Raw genomic sequence first — 17489 nt, 5'->3', positions numbered from 1 at the left:
TTATTATAGTAACTGATGTTTGTGGAAAGACCATATCAGAAACTTCACCTTCCTCCCAGCTTACTTCATATAAATTTATAAAAATGTCTTTCCTTTTCCTCTCCTTACTATTCAACAGTTCCTACTCAAGACTCTTCAAGGGCCTGCATGTTTAGCTCATAGCAGAAACCAGCCAGAACTCCAGCTGAAGTTCTTAGAGTTCTTCTTTACATTACAGTTCCACAATCACTCTTCAAGTCATTTAGTTGAAAACGTGGTCTGCACTAGCAAACTATGCTTTAATATGTTGTCTCATACTGTTTTTCAGCCAAGTAGCTTAACCGCACTCACCAGATAAGATGGCTACTTGCACAGGGAAGGAATGTGTCAGATGCCACAGCTTCACATGAACACAGCTGGCTGGCAGACTCCTAAAATATACCATGATCTTATTTCATGCAGCACACAAACACACAAAACATTCATGCATGTCTTCAGGGATGTCACTGGAATAGCATCCACAATTTGACCTTATGCCCCATCCTGTCCTCTACTGTCTGCAAATGAATAATGTCTGGTGTTACCATTACTTGAGGTCTCCATCCAAATACTTTTCTTGATGGTAGAACGAGCTATCAGCTCTAACACTGATACTCTACCGTGCTCTGTATGGTTACTATTGCTTTGTGGCTTAGTATGTGCCTGTTACATATGGTTGCATTGATGTATGCTTTTTTTTAGGGTTGCTCAGAAAACAGTTAAGAGTAAAAACTACCTTAATTTCTTTTATCCCAGAGTTTCAATAATGCTTCAAATGCATTCAAATTAGACATTTTTCTCAGCATTCAGGAGTTATACTCATACTACTTGCTTAATGTCTGAAACACTAGCCTCCCAGGAACTCCTTTAACAGCCCAAAACTACTTGTGGAAACTACTTGAAGCAAGGTTAGGGCTGTATGAAGGATGTGACAAAAATTCCAGCCGAGTTTCTGGAATGTTCCTGTAAGTGGTGTTCGTGAATGACTGTGTATATGGTTTCCACAGACATATGCATATCTTCTGCAATTTGATGACAAGTTATCTGTCGATTTTTAAGGGTCAGGCGTTCCACTCGCTAAAGGTTCATTGGATCAACTGCAATGGGCTCCGAGCCACCTTGGCTGGGATCACATTCACAGACATATGACCTTCTTGAAAACCCTTACACCGTTAAAATGTAGTCATGCATAATCAATGCACTATGCTTGAAGCCTTCGTTTTATACCTTCGTTCACAAGAGGTAGCACACTAAACAATATTGTGATTCTCTTTTTATTATTTTATGTTGCTGAATTGTACTTTGTACTATGTTTATTTGCAGATGTAGATAACTGGGAAGTGCAGCTCTTGCCAGCAAATAAGCTTTCTCTTTTATCACCTCCAACAGGAAAGGTGCTAGTTTGACACCATGCTGTATACTTGTGAGTCAATTCACTATAGTAGTAAATGATTCTGCATCACCAAGAAGATTTGCTGTAAATGTAATCTGATGTTCATGATTAGAGAAAGAAAGCAAAAGAAGGCAAGATGCAGAGCTTTTGTTAGTTTTTCAGCTATTACTGGCACTTCTGTGCCAAGATCTGTGGGTGTAGAAGAGGAGCCAGCAGTTATATGTCCGTGAGCTTATATATAATTCCTGCATGAGTCAAGTCAATCTGTTTGAATAAAGCCTGTATAAACTCCCTTTTTATTTATTCATATGAGTCGTATCAACTTTGGGTGACATATTCCATGTAAGATGAACATAAACATAGTTATAGGTGTGTAGCACTTGCATTGATGTTCATAGTTCATACATGGATATATTGTACTTATTAAACATTGGTGAAATGGAGAGACTTGCCAAGTTATTGCCAAAATGGCAAGTTTTTTTAAAGCCTTTATAAAGTTATAAAATAGCTTTTTAAGTGATGCCAACAAGCTTTGCAGGTAAAAAAATTAGGTAAAGAAAGAAAAACTTGGTTTTTCTGCATTTCTGCATGAATTGCTCATAATATGTTCTACAATCTTCATCTCAAGCCAGCCTTAAACTGTATGGCATTTGGCTTTTTTTGCTGCCACATCACACATATATATAATAATTATTTGGTTATTGATTATAGAAAGCAGAATATGATGTGCCCAGCGGTGGTTGATTTTGTGCCATTGTAATCAAAGGCAGCTGACAACAAAGTTCTGGCAGTGGCAAAAATGTTTCATTATAATGTCATAGTCTGTCTATTGTTCTGCTATGATGCTCATCTGAAAGCCAACAATAGTTTCAAGTTTCAAGTTCATCTATCATGTACACAAAATGTCAGGGATGGTTGTACGTTAAAAACCGTCATGCAGCTCAGGTACTCAACAGCTGTGCAATATAAAATATGTACATAAGAAGATAAGTGGCAAGGAGATAAAGAAGAAGGAGTGGGGGATTCTGTAAAAAAAAAAAACATACTTATAAAAAAAATATGCTAAATACATTAAGAAACTGGTATGCCTAATAAGTAGGTAGGTAAAATGTAGATCCTAACTGTAGAATTTAAACTATGCTCAAAAGTTACAGAAACATGTGTATTGATTGTCCATGAGTGTCCAGTGACCAGTGTGTCAGAATATGGGTGTGGCTGGTAGATGAGGTAGATTAGAAAGAGTGGGAAAAGGAAAAATATCCAGACTACTGTTTATTTAGGATCCTGCTGGCCTGCAGGCAGAAGCTGTTTCTTAAACCTGCCTGTTCTGGAATTAATGCTGTGGTACCATCTGCTAAATGTCAGTCTGGTAAACATGTGTTATATGCTGGGTGATTGTAGCCCGTGGTGATTTCGTGAGTTTTCCTCACACTATGTACGGAAGATGTCCTGTAAAGCTTGGAGTTTGTTGGCCAATAATGAGTACAACTCTCATGACAATACCAACAGTTCAATCAATAAACAGGATACTATAGAAATCAACTATAGCTTTCCAAGCTGTGTTAGAATCACCATGCAAATGTAGTGCCATTGTAAACCCTCTACTATAATCACATCCTGTATGGAAGACCAGTACATTTTGGTTGTGCTTATCTGGAAAAAACAGGAACTACTTTTTGCCTCATGTTTTATATGGCCATTTCCTGAGATCTTGGATTAGCAGCTCCTTTGTGGCATATAGTAGCCGTGAAAATGCATTTTAACACAGATCAGGCCACAATGTGTTATCTGTAGCAAACACTTAGAAATATAGAAACAAACCGAACACACCAAATTGATTCAATTACTCAGGCCATTAATGTGCCTTTTTTGTCATACCCCATCAGCATGTTTTGTTTTCTTCCCTGCAAGAATAGTTTTTTATTGAACACCCATTTACTGTGGCGTTATGTATATATAGCTTTTTTTCCCAGATGACTTATACTGTCCAAACACTGCTGTATGGTAGTGGTAGCTCAGGGGCCAGGGCATTGACTAATGACCAGAAGGTGTCAGTAGTGATGGTAAAATTCAGATCTTCCAAACTCTTTATTTTTTATCTAAAGTTTCATACATTTCAGTTTCTTTACCACCGTGAGCAATCTGTAAAGTGACCAGTGTTTGGTTGTATTTTTAAGTATTCCTTAGAAATATACAAAACATGTTGTATGTTTGAAGTTTGTTTGCCAATGATGATTTAAATTATCATAATTCACTTGAGCCACCTTGCAGCGTTAAAAACAGTCACGCAACCAGTTAGAATGCTCTCTATGATACATTTATGGAAGTGACCCAAACTTTCTGGGTCTCGATTTTCCATACATCTTATTCAGTGTATAGTTGGATGGAACCAATCCTAGGGCACTCAGTGGAAAAGGTAAGGGACTCACTCAAATCCTTATGCTTGCCCCTTTTTCCTGCTTCCAACACATCAAATTTAGGAAAAAGGTTTCTTTGCTGCTTAATCTATCCCATTCACTTTCAGCTTCCATTGTAACAAGATATTGAAAAAGTAACTACTGTGAGAAGGGCAAAAAATTTAATAGCTAGACAATTAGGTCAGAGCATCTCCAAAACTGCAGCTCTTATGGGATGTTCCCAGGCTGCAGTGGTCAGACATACCAAAGAAGGAATCTAAAGAAGCAAAACCAGTGAACTGGAGACAGGATCATGGTCGGCCAAGGCTCACTGATGCACATGGGAGTGGGAGTGGGAAGGCTGGCCTGTGTAGTCTGATCCAATAGAAGCACTACTGTAGGTCAAATTGAGGTAAAGGTTCATGCTGGTTGTGATAGAAAGATGTCAGAACACATCAGTCATTACTGTTTTGATGGCAAAGGGGGAACCTGCTCAATATTAGGCTGGTGGTCATTTTGTTATGGTTTTCTATTGTGCAAGCAGAGTGTTGCAAGTAGCCCTGACCTGCTGAAACTAAATGAAAAAATATTTTCCTTGAAAAGTGAGTCAGAAGATCAAGCACATTCTTTACCAAATGTAAATAATACAGTCATTCCCTCGGTGAGTCGGAGGACGTGACCATATTTGTCGGTGGGCGGAGCCCTAACGGCGCTCACCTTGGACCAACCGGGGAAGGGGGCGGAGTCTTGAGGCTCGTCACCGAGTCTGTGCTTATTAGCGTTCCTGTCGGGGTTTGATACTTTTTAACAGTTTGATCTTCGCTTAAAAGAACTTCAGTCTGCCTCCGCGGGAAACACGGTGCCGGTGACCGCTGTGCGAAAATGAGGCTTCACTCTGCAGCTGCGCTTGTCGTGTACCTCTGCTTGTGGATACCTGTTGCTCATGCGGTAAGTTGTCCGTGTCTGAAAGGTCTTGTTACGGGGAGACCGAGTGATCTATTGGCACGGATTTCTTTTAGATTGCTATCTGTGGATGCGTTGTTTTCACACGTGGCAAATACAGCGTGCTTAAGTGCAGAGTTGTTTGATGGGATTTTCTGCCTTTTGTCTTTGATTTCGTCTCGAGCCTGAATTAAGAAAAATGTTACTTTGTGTTACAAACGCTTTTGTTGTTGGTGTTCTACCCGAGATACCGTGTGTTTAGTCTAGCAGGTAAATGCTTTAGGAAGCGCAGATCAGTGATCATCAGGCCACACAGCTCAGAGAAAAAAAAAACCCAAATCTCCTGGGGAAATCCTGTACATCGTTATTGTTCACACGCACTACATGTGATCCGTTCAGTCTGTGAATGCCATGATCATGATACTGATCCTGGAGTCCTCTCTATAACCTAACCCTGATCTCTATAGGTGTCTTTTACAGTTAAGTAAAATTCCTTGGCTGTCTCAGATCTTCACCAAGGAAAGCAAAGCTGAGATTCAGTTCAGTATCAGAGTAAAACTTTGAGGTTGATTGCATCACTCTTGTGCCTTTTTTTCCCTTCCCTTGTGTGGTAAACTGCCCTGGTCTCACCTTGCAAGCATTCGCACATGACTTCTCAATCAGGAATGCTTGCAAGTGGAAAGTTTGAATGGCTCAGGGGCTTTTATTGATGCTTGTTGCTTTCAGCCAAGCCTTAATTAGACTGCCTTTCCTACTCTTACTTGTAGATGTAAATGGCTTTTCACTCGGCGTCCCACTGCTGAGATCTTAAACAAATTGCTTTGCCATATTGTCCCGCCGAGCTTGCCAGGGAATGTAATTATTCTATCCACTTTATGGTAAGAACCCACAGCTATTGATAGAATTCGAACCCTTTTTTGGTTGCTTCCCTGCTCAGATCCTGATCTGAGATTTCTGTGGGTTTTTTTTTTTTTTTTTTTTTGGTGTGTGTTGTCCCTTTGATTTACACTTCAAGCTAAACATCATGTATCCAGAGAAAACAAGAGTACGGCACACAACTCATTGATTACAGGGTTGCTCCAATGACCAAACTTTAATAGACACTATAAATCCACTATACGTTTCCTAACCTCCTCAAACTCACCATACACATTTCATGCCATTGTAAACCATCTACAATAAGCTCTGTATGAGGGGCCAATGCATTCAGGTTGGGTGTATGTGGAAGGAAAAACAGGAACTAGCTTTGCCTCCCGTTTAACATGGCCATTTCCTGAGACTGTGGATTAGCAGCTCCTTTTGTGACGTATGGTAGCTGTGTGAAGTTCATTTTAAAAATGATCAGGCCACCAGGTGTTATCTGTAGCAAACATGGAGAAACATAAAGACAAACTGAACACACCCAGGGACTCCATTATCCAGGCCATTAGTTTCTCCTGTCTGTCATGTCCTCTCGGCATGTTTGGTTTTCTTGGCCACCAGGATTGGATTTTTTTTTTAGTTGCCAAGAAAGCAGAACCTATTTTAAGACGAGAAACTTTGCTATGAAATTAGATGGTTCGTGAGTAAAGATTGTACACCCATTTGCTCTCAAGGACATGCACTTCTTTAACCGTGGCTCTTTTTTTCCCCTTTTTTCTCCAGCTGTCTCATGATGATTTGAACTGTCTAGACGCTGATTGTACAAGGGTCAGAAAACTGATAAGCCACTGTTAGAATTCCTTTGCTTGGTTGATTTAATCTTGTACACGTCAAAATTTCAGTTTTTCTTTGAGCTGCCTTGTTTTGTCAAGCACAACTTCAATGGCAGACCTGGTTATGGATGTGGTGTGGTTTTTAATGTGGTTGCTGTCATAACAAAGTAATTGCTCTAGCTATAGACAAGTTCACATGGCTGCGTCATGGCGCCCGTTTCACCGAGACTATATCTGCAAGCTTCACTGTACGCACACAGGAGATCGCTAATGCATTTCTTTATTTGCAGGAACACCTTTTGTTCGTATTTGTAAAGCATTAATCGCACCCTTTTTTTAACTACAGCGATGAGATGTACTGTATTTCTATGAGGCCTTTTCAGACATACCCCCCCCCCCACCCACACACACACACACACACACACACATGAGCGCACACAAAGCAAATAAAAGGTGGCTCTGTGTAACATCTTGGTGATTAATTAACATAACTAAAACAGACATCCAGGCACCCTGATAAAATGTGAGTGGATCACCATCACTGACTCTTTTTCTTTTCTTTCTTTCTTCACGCCTTGCCTGAAGTACTCTGTCTGCCTCGTTCACAGTGGTCATTGACTGGCAGCTTTTTGATTCATTATTGTTTTCACCTTTCAGGTAATCCTGGTAAATGGCTCTGCTAATCCTGCTTTAGCTGTGTGCATATACTCCCTTAGACAATGAATGAATGAATGACTCATGACTGCAGTGAAAGTGTAAATCTGGGTTATTATGCATCTGGCAAAGTGGTAAACCATGTGCAACATAAGGGTTGTGAAAAGACATAGCTAGGGGTTTATTTCTTGTATTCGGTGGCTTGAGTTTTTAGATTTTTGTGCAGGTTTGAACAAAATGTATTGAATCTACTGTATTATAAAAACAACATTGTCCAATGTATTAGCTTGCAGACAGTCTAAGTGAAAAGGTTAGAACAGGGTGGTGCTTATTTTAATGTGATGTACTGTGAGCGAGTTATAGAATAGGACATTACTTTAGTAAATTATTATATAATAATGAAGCATAAATGCATGGTCAAGCAAACGTCTTTAGTTAAAGTTTCTGCTGTAAGGCTGTAAGATGTGTTTTTTTTTTTTTTTTTTTTTTTTTTTTGTCTAATTGGTTGTGTGTCTAACCATGGGTTTGCTGTGCTAGCAAGGAGTTTAGCTTTCAGCCATTTTTTTTCAGTGTTTCCATATATCTGCATGTTCAGATTGTAAAAATGGTGCCATTATCAAAAATATTGTCCCTTGGTTGATGTGCATGGTGCAGGCAGATAAGTTACACAATATAATTATAGATGCCAGGATCAAGCATATTAAATATACATGACAGATTTTTTAAAAACTTTGTTTTGCATAATGAAATAAGCAGCATGGTACCCTTTTTTTGGGCGGGGGGGGGGGTTGTTTGTCCAATGGGCGGCTTTGAATAACAATAATAAAAAAAAGTTGTTGTGTCCATCTCCGAATCAAATAGTATATCTATTGTTTTCGTTGCTATTGCTATATCTGCTACACATTCTGTTCATTATGCCTGTGCCGTAAGGATAATGTACCTTTTGTGGTGTACACCTCTTTGAGGAAAATCCCAGCTCTGAATTCCAGTCATCGATATGTCTCAGCCTGTCACATGCCTGAAAGCAAAAGCTAGGGTTATCAGAGCATGGACACTGAATGCAGGGCTTTTTTTTTTTTTCCTCCCTCTCTCTTTCCATGTATATTACTTGGTGCACTTGTCACACCCATCTTTGTGTAAGATGTTTTCATGGTCTTTCCAGTTCTGTAAGCAGCCTAAGCGTACGTGCCATTTACAGGTGTGCATCACATGGTTTTGTTTTGTCGTTGGGGGTTTTTTATTTTTATTTTTTTTCCCCCTTTTCTCTCCCATTGTCCTGGACCTTCAGTGACCTGGGATGCAAAAAGTGTCTCGGAGGTTTGTGAGGACAAAATGTCCATCGACGGTGCCGAAGCGTATGCGAAAGCTTTGTTTTTAATGAGACATTTCACATCAATGTCTGCGCTCATCAGCAGGTTGTAAAAGCTGACGGTTCTTCAAGAGGTTAGAGTTTTACTAAATGTTTGTTCTTGTTCCTGAAGTTGCTACGAATGACATTTAAGCGTGTGGCTTAAAGCACCACTAATCTGGACAGGCCCTGAAGCTGGCGTCAGCATTTTCAGTTTAACCTCTATCCCCACATTCCACAAAGCCCTTGAACCTTGCAGTCTTTATATCATGTAGTGTTTGTGTAGGTGTGATTTTGTTGTGCTTTTGTTCTTGTGTTTTTTTTTTTCTTTTTCTTTTTTTTTTTGCAATGACTGCCAGTGCTAAACACACATTTAGTGGTGTACTGTAAAATCTCAGAATAGTGGAACGGTGTTTTGAATAACTGTTTCCAAAGGACCTTGTTACTATGTATACACGTTGGCAAGAGGTAAATAGTTTCATTAAGAGGTGTATGCATTTGTTGTTGTTGTTATGATCGGTATTTGCTTCCTGCATTTGTTAGTCGATCTAAGAGTGGACTATCTCGGAGATAGATGGCTAAGGATCCTGAAATCGCCCTTTCTACTATACTATGAACAGGGTTCTAGTTCAAGTTAAAGAAAAAGGTCATGACCTGGGCCGTTTTAAGATCTGTTTTTGTGTTGCTCCCAGATCCATTGAAAAAACGTTTCAAAATGCCCGAAGAACAGGAATACTTCATCTCTCAGTTTAGTCATGTGGACGTAGAGGCGGGATGTAACCCCCTTTAACTATTGTCTAATATTACGAAGAGAAATGAGACTGTCCATGTCCTGACATTAAATTATATGTCAGTTTGTTTAATTTCACCATAAATACCACCAAAAGGGGTTGTTCAATACATAAATACCCCAGTTGTGGTACCTTATCCATATGGGGGGAAAAACTGACTGTTTATAGCTGGTGTAAACATGTGTGACAGTAACAGGTTTGTATTACGCCATGCAGCTTGAATTTCCCCTCCTGTTCTAATTCATTGTCCTACAGTACCCTACAGTATTTTTTTATTCCATTTTTATGGTGCAGACATGTTTAATTTCCTCTATTTTTAAGTAAACTAAGTGAAAACAGTTTCGGGATGCACATGCAGTCAGAAATCAGGTCCAGCTTAAGAGGAACATGATATTCGATTTTGACGCCTGGTTTGAGAATGGCCTATGTTTATATAGGTCCTGTCATGACTACAGAGCAGGGATTAAAGCGGTGTTGAGCGTACCAAGCGGGGAAAGATAACGTCTCCCTGTCAGATGTGTTGTCTGAGATCTTCCAGATGCTCCAGGAGTCACATAAGGGTTCTGTCTGTTGGAGCGTGACCGCTCTGAACTCCTCGATAGAAAGGTGGCAAACGTATTTTCTCAGATCCGCTAAATATAAATAAATATTTTAGCCTAAATATTTTCTTATGGAGCACTGATGATGTGATTTGAGTATTTTTTTTTTTTCTATTGTCGACCCAGTGTAAGCCTGTGACCTTGACTTTATAAGGGAGGAAATTGGAGAAATTGTTCATTATCTCCGGAATGCCAGCCTGTGTGCCGCGTCTCTTCAGCCTGTAGCTCGTCCTCATCCGCACATGTTCTCATATTCCGATGTGTATTATTATAGTGTAATGGGTTGAACTCCAGAAAACTGATTGCAGTCCTGTTGGCAGAGCATTGAGTCTGTACTGGCTTTAGGGATTTCAGGAAATCAGCACATTGTGTGAAATGTGTCTACCCCCTCGCTCTTCCGTGAATAGTACTTAACCTAGAGCTGAGAAAACTTATAGAGGTGGGATGTCACACGTATATGTGAGCGTTCAGAGCAGGGGCCTGCGCCGGCCCTGGGCTATTTATACATGGCTTGGGCCTCCCAGCAACTCCACATTGCCCCGGTTAGCATAGTCGTTACTGTGATTCATTTCAGCCATGTCTGATGTATAGGATTGGGTGTTCCATTGTGTTGTAAAGTGAGTGGAGTGTAAATATTATGCATGTCAATACTTTGGACTGAGTGCATACAACAAACTGTTCCTCAAACTCTGACAATGAGTCAAACCTTTTGATTTGCATGTAAATTGTGTGTCTGTATATCTGTGTGAGTGTGCATGTTAGTCCCTCCTCTAAATTGTAAAGGAAAAGGCTGTGCGTGTTGGTAAAGGCACACAAATGCTTTTCTGTTTTCTGAGTTTTTGCACCTTGCTATAAAATGCCAAGAAAAAAAAATGTTAAGGATCAAGTCACTAGAGACCTTTGAACAAGCATAGGTACACTGTGAACTTGAAACGAGGAACCTAGGGACTACTGGAATGCCCCATGGTTTATAACTGTCTGTTAATGGTACAGCCATGCAGCTGCTGGGGCTTTTTATAATTTTTTTTTTTTTTTTACAATGAAATGCATGTACGTACATTACATTATAAAATGTATGTGTATTTGTGTGCATTCCAACACACCTGGAGTTGTATGCATTTTGTAACATGAAGCTGCCCAACTGAACTGGCCTTCTTTGTGATTAGCCACTGGGCTGAAACTTTGTAAAGTGATAGCCGGAGGCCTGTGGCTCAGTGACTCGCAAGACTTGGTGAAGACTTTCTTACCACTTAAGTGACGTGAAATGATTAACTTCAAGCCACTTCTTAGTTCATTGGTGCAGTGGTGCTATCTGTGAAACGTAGCCAGTCAGAGGCTGTGATTATTGTATTTCTTATCGAGTTCTTAATTAATTATTATTCGGTTTAACTGGTCACTCTGCATGGGCTGAGTGTGTTCTGTCAGTGTAAATTTTAAGAAAATGGATAAAGTTCAAGCGCCGCTGTCGTGGAGACTAAATTCCATTACACCACATAATGCACAGTTAATTAAAAGTATTTTTATAAATGTATTGATTGATGCATATTGTTTATCTTGGTTGATTAAAAGTCTTATTCATTTCCTTTGGGGGTTAAATAATAATAATAATAATAATAATAATAATTTTAAACAAAAAGGGTTAAAGTCATAACTTTCCCGTCTATACTTTGTCCCTCAGTGGGATACCATAATGTGCAGCCCTGCATTTAGAAGGCCTGGATTCCTTCCCTAGCCAGAGACCACGTTTTATATTAAGGCTATTCATGTATTTGGTTTCACACACACAGACAGCATGTTGTATTTTATAAGCTGCTTGTTTAACACTGGAGGGATATTTCTTTTTCTTTTTTTTTCCCCCACATGAATCACCAACTGTACCCTTTCTTTTATACACCTCTTGTTTAATTAGCGTGCATAATTATTTAACCGAAATATAACTGACGTTGGCAATGCGTCTAATTAATGATGGTGTCTTCTAAACGGTTATTAAGATTTCCCTCCCTTTTTAAAAAGCTTCAAGCTGCGTAACAGGAAAACCGTCAGCAAGATAATTTCCTGTTATCTGACTTCAGATCAAAGTTAGCTCGCCATAAACCGTTTATGATCCCAGTCGGATTTCCTTCGACGCAAGAAAACCGGGAGCAACCGATTCGCGGCGTAATGGTTTTATCGAACGTGTAAAGACGTGATTTCTGCAATACAATATACTTCACAGGCAAGAACTAAATTTTATGCTGTAATAACACTGAGCTGAACAACTGCTGGCAGATCACTTTTGTGGAACTGGCTCCAGGAAGTCTATGGCTCATATGAAGCAATGCAGTTTAAGGGGTGAAAGGGCAATGACCATCATATTAAGCTAAAAGGCCAGAGGACCGTCGCTGTGGCTTATTTTTGGGAGGCCTTTTACTTTGAATATCTTCTTTTGCTTGAGAATGCATACTCTACGTTCTGGTTAATGATCAACGACATACTTGATTAATGTGTTGTTGTATTTTTTTATGAAACTAACTAAAGTAAAGCAAAGTAAAATCAGATAACCGTTTAAAACCTATTAAAACTTTTAGAATAAATATGCTTTCTGTCATTCATTATATATCCAAATGTATGTGGACACCTGATCATTACACATGTTTCTGTTTTTCTTTTGTGTCACGCATTCTCCTTTACTAGAAGGCTCCCAAAACTTCTCCATCAGGATGGTGTCCCTGTCCACAATGAGGCATTCATAATCTATGATTTGCCAATAAGGATGTGTGTCCTTTATTTAGCGGCTCTGGGACTAGACTGAACTAAACTGGTGACTGCTTGCCAGGCCTCATCAACCACCATCAGAGCCTGACCTCACTAATGCTTTTTTTTGGCCGAATGGGCAAATCCTGGCAGCCACGGTCCAAAATGTAGTGAAAGCCTTCACAGAGGAATGGAGGTTACTATATAAAAAAAAAAAAAGTATATCTGGAATGGGATTTTCAGCAGGGTGTGGGCAGGTGTCCACATACTTTTGGTTATATGATTCATAGGGCGGGTGGCACAGCGGCTTAGTGGTTAGACTGTCGCCTTGCACCTCCAGGTTCCAGGTTCGATTCCAACCTTATTGTGTGCATGGAGTTTGCATGTTCTCCCCCGTGCTTGGCGGGTTTCCTCCAGGGAACTCCCACAGTCCAAGACTTATCGATTAGACTGATTGGCATTCCCAAATTGCCGTGTGTGTGTATGTGTGTGTGCCCTGCGATGGATTTCCACCAGGGTTGTACCCCGTCTCGTGCCCCATGGAGCCTATCCCAGGAGACAAGTCCCCCTGTACACGAAATAAAGATGATGAGGGACCGTGATGATGATCTATTTTGTGCGGTAATAAAGATGAGACATTGTAATGATGAAAGTGTTAGGGGGAAAAGAATACCTTAAACATCTTGTCTTAATTTCTTTTATCAGAATGAAGCACCAGAAGATCAAGATGCGTCAGGAGACGATGATGAGTTCTCTGCGTCAGGATCAGGAGATGATGGTAAGAGAAGAGATCTGCTTCTTTTTTAAAGGTTTGAAAGGTTTTAGAATTAAAGAACGGATCAAGAGTTTGAGCATGTAGGCTTAAAAAAGTGACTGCATAGTTCTTCTTTGCAAACATCAGTTAATCTCTTATTTCGTGCAAACAAGATTCCGTACAATTATATATTTTGCACCTTGCCTAGTGAATGTATGTTAGTCGTCGGTCTAAGAATAATTAATTATGCATTTTATTTTAAGACATTTGGATCGATGACCCTGTGAAGACAACTCAAGCAAGTCCCAACGCTACAGAGGCAGCCTGGTTCACAACCCCTGATGCTTTTCCAGAAGATTCTACTACTACTACCCCGTTTATCGTCCTTGACAACAAGGCTGAAACCTCTGGCGATATCACTGAAGCCTTTTTGCCACGCACAACTGAAAACACGGAGACTGAAGCCTTTTTGCCACGCACAACTGAAATTACAGGGACTGAAGCCTTTTTGCCACGCTCAACTGAAAACACGGAGACTGAAGCCTTTTTGCCACGCACAACTGAAATCACGGAGACTGAACGGAAGATATTTGACCTAATTAAACCATTAGGTGAGGAAGGTGAGACCACAACAGTCAACAATGAGGAGCAGCCTGAGACCACAACAGTCAACAATGAGGAGCAGCCTGAGACCACTCAACCTCCAGCTTTGGAACCACCAGTGGTCCCCACGAGTGATTCATCAAACATAGAGCCTGAGGAAGAGGAAACTATGGTTTATAAGGAACCAGAACCTGTGGCGACTGAGGCACCTGATATGGAGACCACACCACTGGTGTTGAGTACCACATCAGAGAGTAATCTAGCGGATACTGAAGCTTCGGGTGATGCTGTTGAATCCACCACCGTTGAGACTAATTTCATTGAAGATACAATTTCAGATAAGGGACAACCCGTAGTTGAGTCCAAGCAGCCAACATTGGTAAGAGGACTTTTGAATTGTTGTATTTGTACTGACATTTGTAGAAAGTTTTTTAACATACAGTGCAGGTTATCGTTTATGCTATCTCTCACCCTACTTCCCTTTGGCTTTGGCAGACTGATGTTGATTTCGAGATCGACAATGAAATAAAGCCGAGATCACAACCAGGGTCTGGGTCTGATTCTGAATACGCACGAGGTTCCGACAACGATAGCTTACTGGAAAGGAAAGAAGTCCTTGCAGGTACGTGTTATTATAAACACACATTGTTTCAATATCATGTTTTGGTATTTAGCTCTAGTGGAATGTACTGCATTTCCCAGCTTTGAGAAACCTTAATTTATAATGCATGAGTCGGTTCATCTGCTCATTCAACATTTATTCCATACTTCCATCCGGTGTCATAGTACAAAAATAACTTTGAGAGAATGAGGTAATGTGGATGAACTAATTTATTTTTAATTTTTTTTCGTCTTGTCTTCACAGGTGTCATTGCAGGTGGCGTGGTGGGCTTGGCTTTTGCGATCATGCTTGTTTCCCTCATGGTCTACCGCATGAAGAAGAAGGATGAGGGTAGTTATTCACTGGACGAGCACAAGCACCCCAATGGAGGCTATCAGAAACCACAGAAACAGGAAGAGTTCCTGGCATAAAGTCTCTTATATACACTGCTTCTGTCTCTTCATTTCTATGCTTGACTACCACTTAAAACTTCCCGACTCACCAGATTCCACATGCTTTGGTGACCCTTTTTTATGTTGGATTTGCAACACATCGGATTTGCACCTGAATTGGTTGATTTTTGATTTTCAGGAAAGGTTCTATTGTATTTGTATGGTTTTTTTTTTTTTTTTTTTTTTTTTTCTCCCCACCCTCCTTTGTAATGGATTCTCACACTGTGGATTGAGACTGTCCTCATGAGTCTGGTTATAAGTGTGAGGGACCTTGGAGCTGGCCATTTATTTGTTAGGGTTCTGCTTTCTGCCTGTGCTGGGAAACCACAGTAAACCAGTAAACGTTGAACCGGCTTCTCATTTCCACCGTGCCTTATTTCCTGTTCCAGTGAACTGAAGAGCACGCCGAGTGCAGTAGAGAGAGAGAAAGAGAGTGAGAGAGCACCTCCTCCAACTGTTTGTTGCCTTGGTAACAGATAGTTGCCATAGGGACTGAAAACATGGATTGCACTTTTGACACACAACCATAACAATCCTGAATTACAATCGCTGTTTGCTTGGAACTGATTACGTGTTTCAGCTTGGCCTGGGCTCTCTTACTTTCATATGTTGATATTGTAATATTACACATGGTTTTATCACTCGTGTGGAAGGAGAGCTGCCTCACTTAGTGAGCTGGATTCCCTTCAATTTCCTTCTTGTTTTGTACTTGCGTGGAAGATGGCGTGTCAGAACGAGCGATGCAGAGTTGATGTCGAAAAAGTGGTATGAATTATTCTTGATCAGGCATGACTGTCATCTTACACAATATTGCTGTATTTCTTAAGAAACTAAATGAGTATATGCTGAATTCTCAATTACACTGTATAAAATTTCTAAAAATTTACACAAATGCAGTTTTGTTGTTGTTGTTGCATCAGCTCTTTGTATATATGCTAGTGGACCAAATCTACAGCTTGAAAATCTTTACTGAGATAGAAGATGACTAATGTATATTAAAAGGGTCATTTAAGACCTATTTGTACAAGTGTGTAAAATTTTCTGTTTTTAGTTATTACTTGTATCAAAGGACTCCAAGCGGCAATGAGCTTTTTTGGAAAAAATATATATAAATAAATCACAGACCGCGCAGAAATCGAGATCTCACCGAATCTGTCCCAGCTACATTTTGTCTGCAGTGAAAGAAAGGTGTTATAATGGCTCCCTGGAAAATAACAAGCTAAGAGTGTTTAAATAAATTTCGAACCGATGTCATTAAATAGGGGAAAATCTATCCTTTTTTTTTTGCAAATGCTAATCTTACATTACCATGGAATTAGCTGCTTATAATGGCCGAGCAGAGTAAAGCCGTATTACTCCTAAAGTGTCACGTATTACTGAACCTGCGCGTGCCATGCGATGTGTATGACTTGCCTTCGTTTTCAACTCTTTCTTTAACTTAATGTTGGTATTTTTACAAACGGACAAATTTGACTTTTTGGGAACCTTATTCCAGGCTTCAGGATAGCTCAGCTCAACTATTTTTCCATAATGGAGGTTTTGAAAGAGGTAGTGGCAAAAGTGTGTGAAAGTACACTCGCAGCAGAGAAAAACTTTTGTGCCTTTTCAGAACGGCCGGCCACGCCTCAGAGAGAGCTGCCTTTGTGTTTTGTTGCTGTGCAAAAGAAATATTAGACCTACTTATGTCATAGTTTGTACAAATCTCTCTATTTATTATGCACAGTTGTTTTTCTATGTTTAATAAAAGGGAGTCCATTTTCAGCATTGTGTAACTTGGAGTTTGTTCTGTACAGTTTTGAATGAGTGAATAAGCCATGCAAGCCATGTTGACTGAAAAGAGGTTTGGAACTCTGTGCTACATGTCTGCCTTCTTTCCTGATACACTTTTGTTTAGATGAGCAATATTGGCTGAAATCTGTTGGTATTAAACATGACCGGTACAGCTGTTGTGTGTATCATACAATGTAAGAGCCAGTCTTGTTTCAGTATGCAAATGATATAAACAGACATAATATGTAAAAGCCTTTTGTTCACTGCATTTTATCATGATGATGTCGTGTTAGACATATTGGTTATAAAATAGATGGCACACGATATACAAAATGTATGTACAGTGTGTATGATTTAGATATTTGCTTGCAAGGAAGACATGTTTCCATGGCAACATTTAAACTTTTGTTACAATGTATATAAAATGCCATCACGGAAGAAGCTGAGTCATACCGCTACTACAGAACGGGCTATTCACTGTACATAAGCGGCTTAAATGACGGGTCAGGTCATGCTTCAATGAGTCATTAGCCAATGAACATGATTAAAGCACCTTTGGCACTCACTGCTTGTTCGAACATAACGTAGATAAAAGCTAGCCAGAGAGTAAAAACATATAGACTGAACAGGACAGTTCCTTCCTTTAAGAATCCCAGATAAAAGGTTTTTAAAAGCCAAACATTTTTTATGAAACAAAACTTTTATTTAATAAGCGATTTGACTTATGAAAGAGTTACAGAT

General features: G+C 39.8%; 1 protein-coding gene across 2 annotated transcripts; it reads left to right on the top strand.

Moving 5' to 3' along the window:
- The first annotated feature begins 4573 nt into the window (after window positions 1–4573).
- On the top strand, window positions 4574–16739 carry LOC128536169 (syndecan-3-like). Of its 2 annotated transcripts, XM_053510334.1 has the most exons (6): window positions 4574–4755; window positions 13274–13346; window positions 13586–13748; window positions 13788–14304; window positions 14421–14547; window positions 14791–16739. In XM_053510334.1, exons 1-6 carry the CDS (start codon window positions 4690–4692, stop codon window positions 14955–14957), a joined length of 1113 nt encoding a protein of 370 aa, XP_053366309.1. In that variant the 5' UTR covers window positions 4574–4689; the 3' UTR covers window positions 14958–16739. The 2 variants fall into 2 exon arrangements, with proteins under 2 accessions (XP_053366309.1, XP_053366308.1); XM_053510333.1 differs by having other exon boundaries at window positions 13586–14304.
- The last annotated feature ends 750 nt before the right edge of the window (window positions 16740–17489 follow it).

This window comes from Clarias gariepinus, chromosome 13, assembly GCF_024256425.1.
Source record: "Clarias gariepinus isolate MV-2021 ecotype Netherlands chromosome 13, CGAR_prim_01v2, whole genome shotgun sequence".
In the NCBI taxonomy this organism is placed as follows: domain Eukaryota; kingdom Metazoa; phylum Chordata; class Actinopteri; order Siluriformes; family Clariidae; genus Clarias; species Clarias gariepinus.
This window is presented reverse-complemented; position numbering and strand designations above follow the sequence as displayed.

Excerpts from the sequence above, each read along its gene's own strand:
- LOC128536169 (XM_053510333.1), top strand. The coding sequence starts at position 4,690 with ATGAGGCTTCACTCTGCAGCTGCGCTTGTCGTGTACCTCTGCTTGTGG. Across the intron at positions 4,756-13,273 it reads GGATACCTGTTGCTCATGCG|AATGAAGCACCAGAAGATCA; the intron begins GTAAGTTGTCCG and ends TTCTTTTATCAG. Across the intron at positions 13,347-13,585 it reads GTCAGGATCAGGAGATGATG|ACATTTGGATCGATGACCCT; the intron begins GTAAGAGAAGAG and ends TTTTATTTTAAG.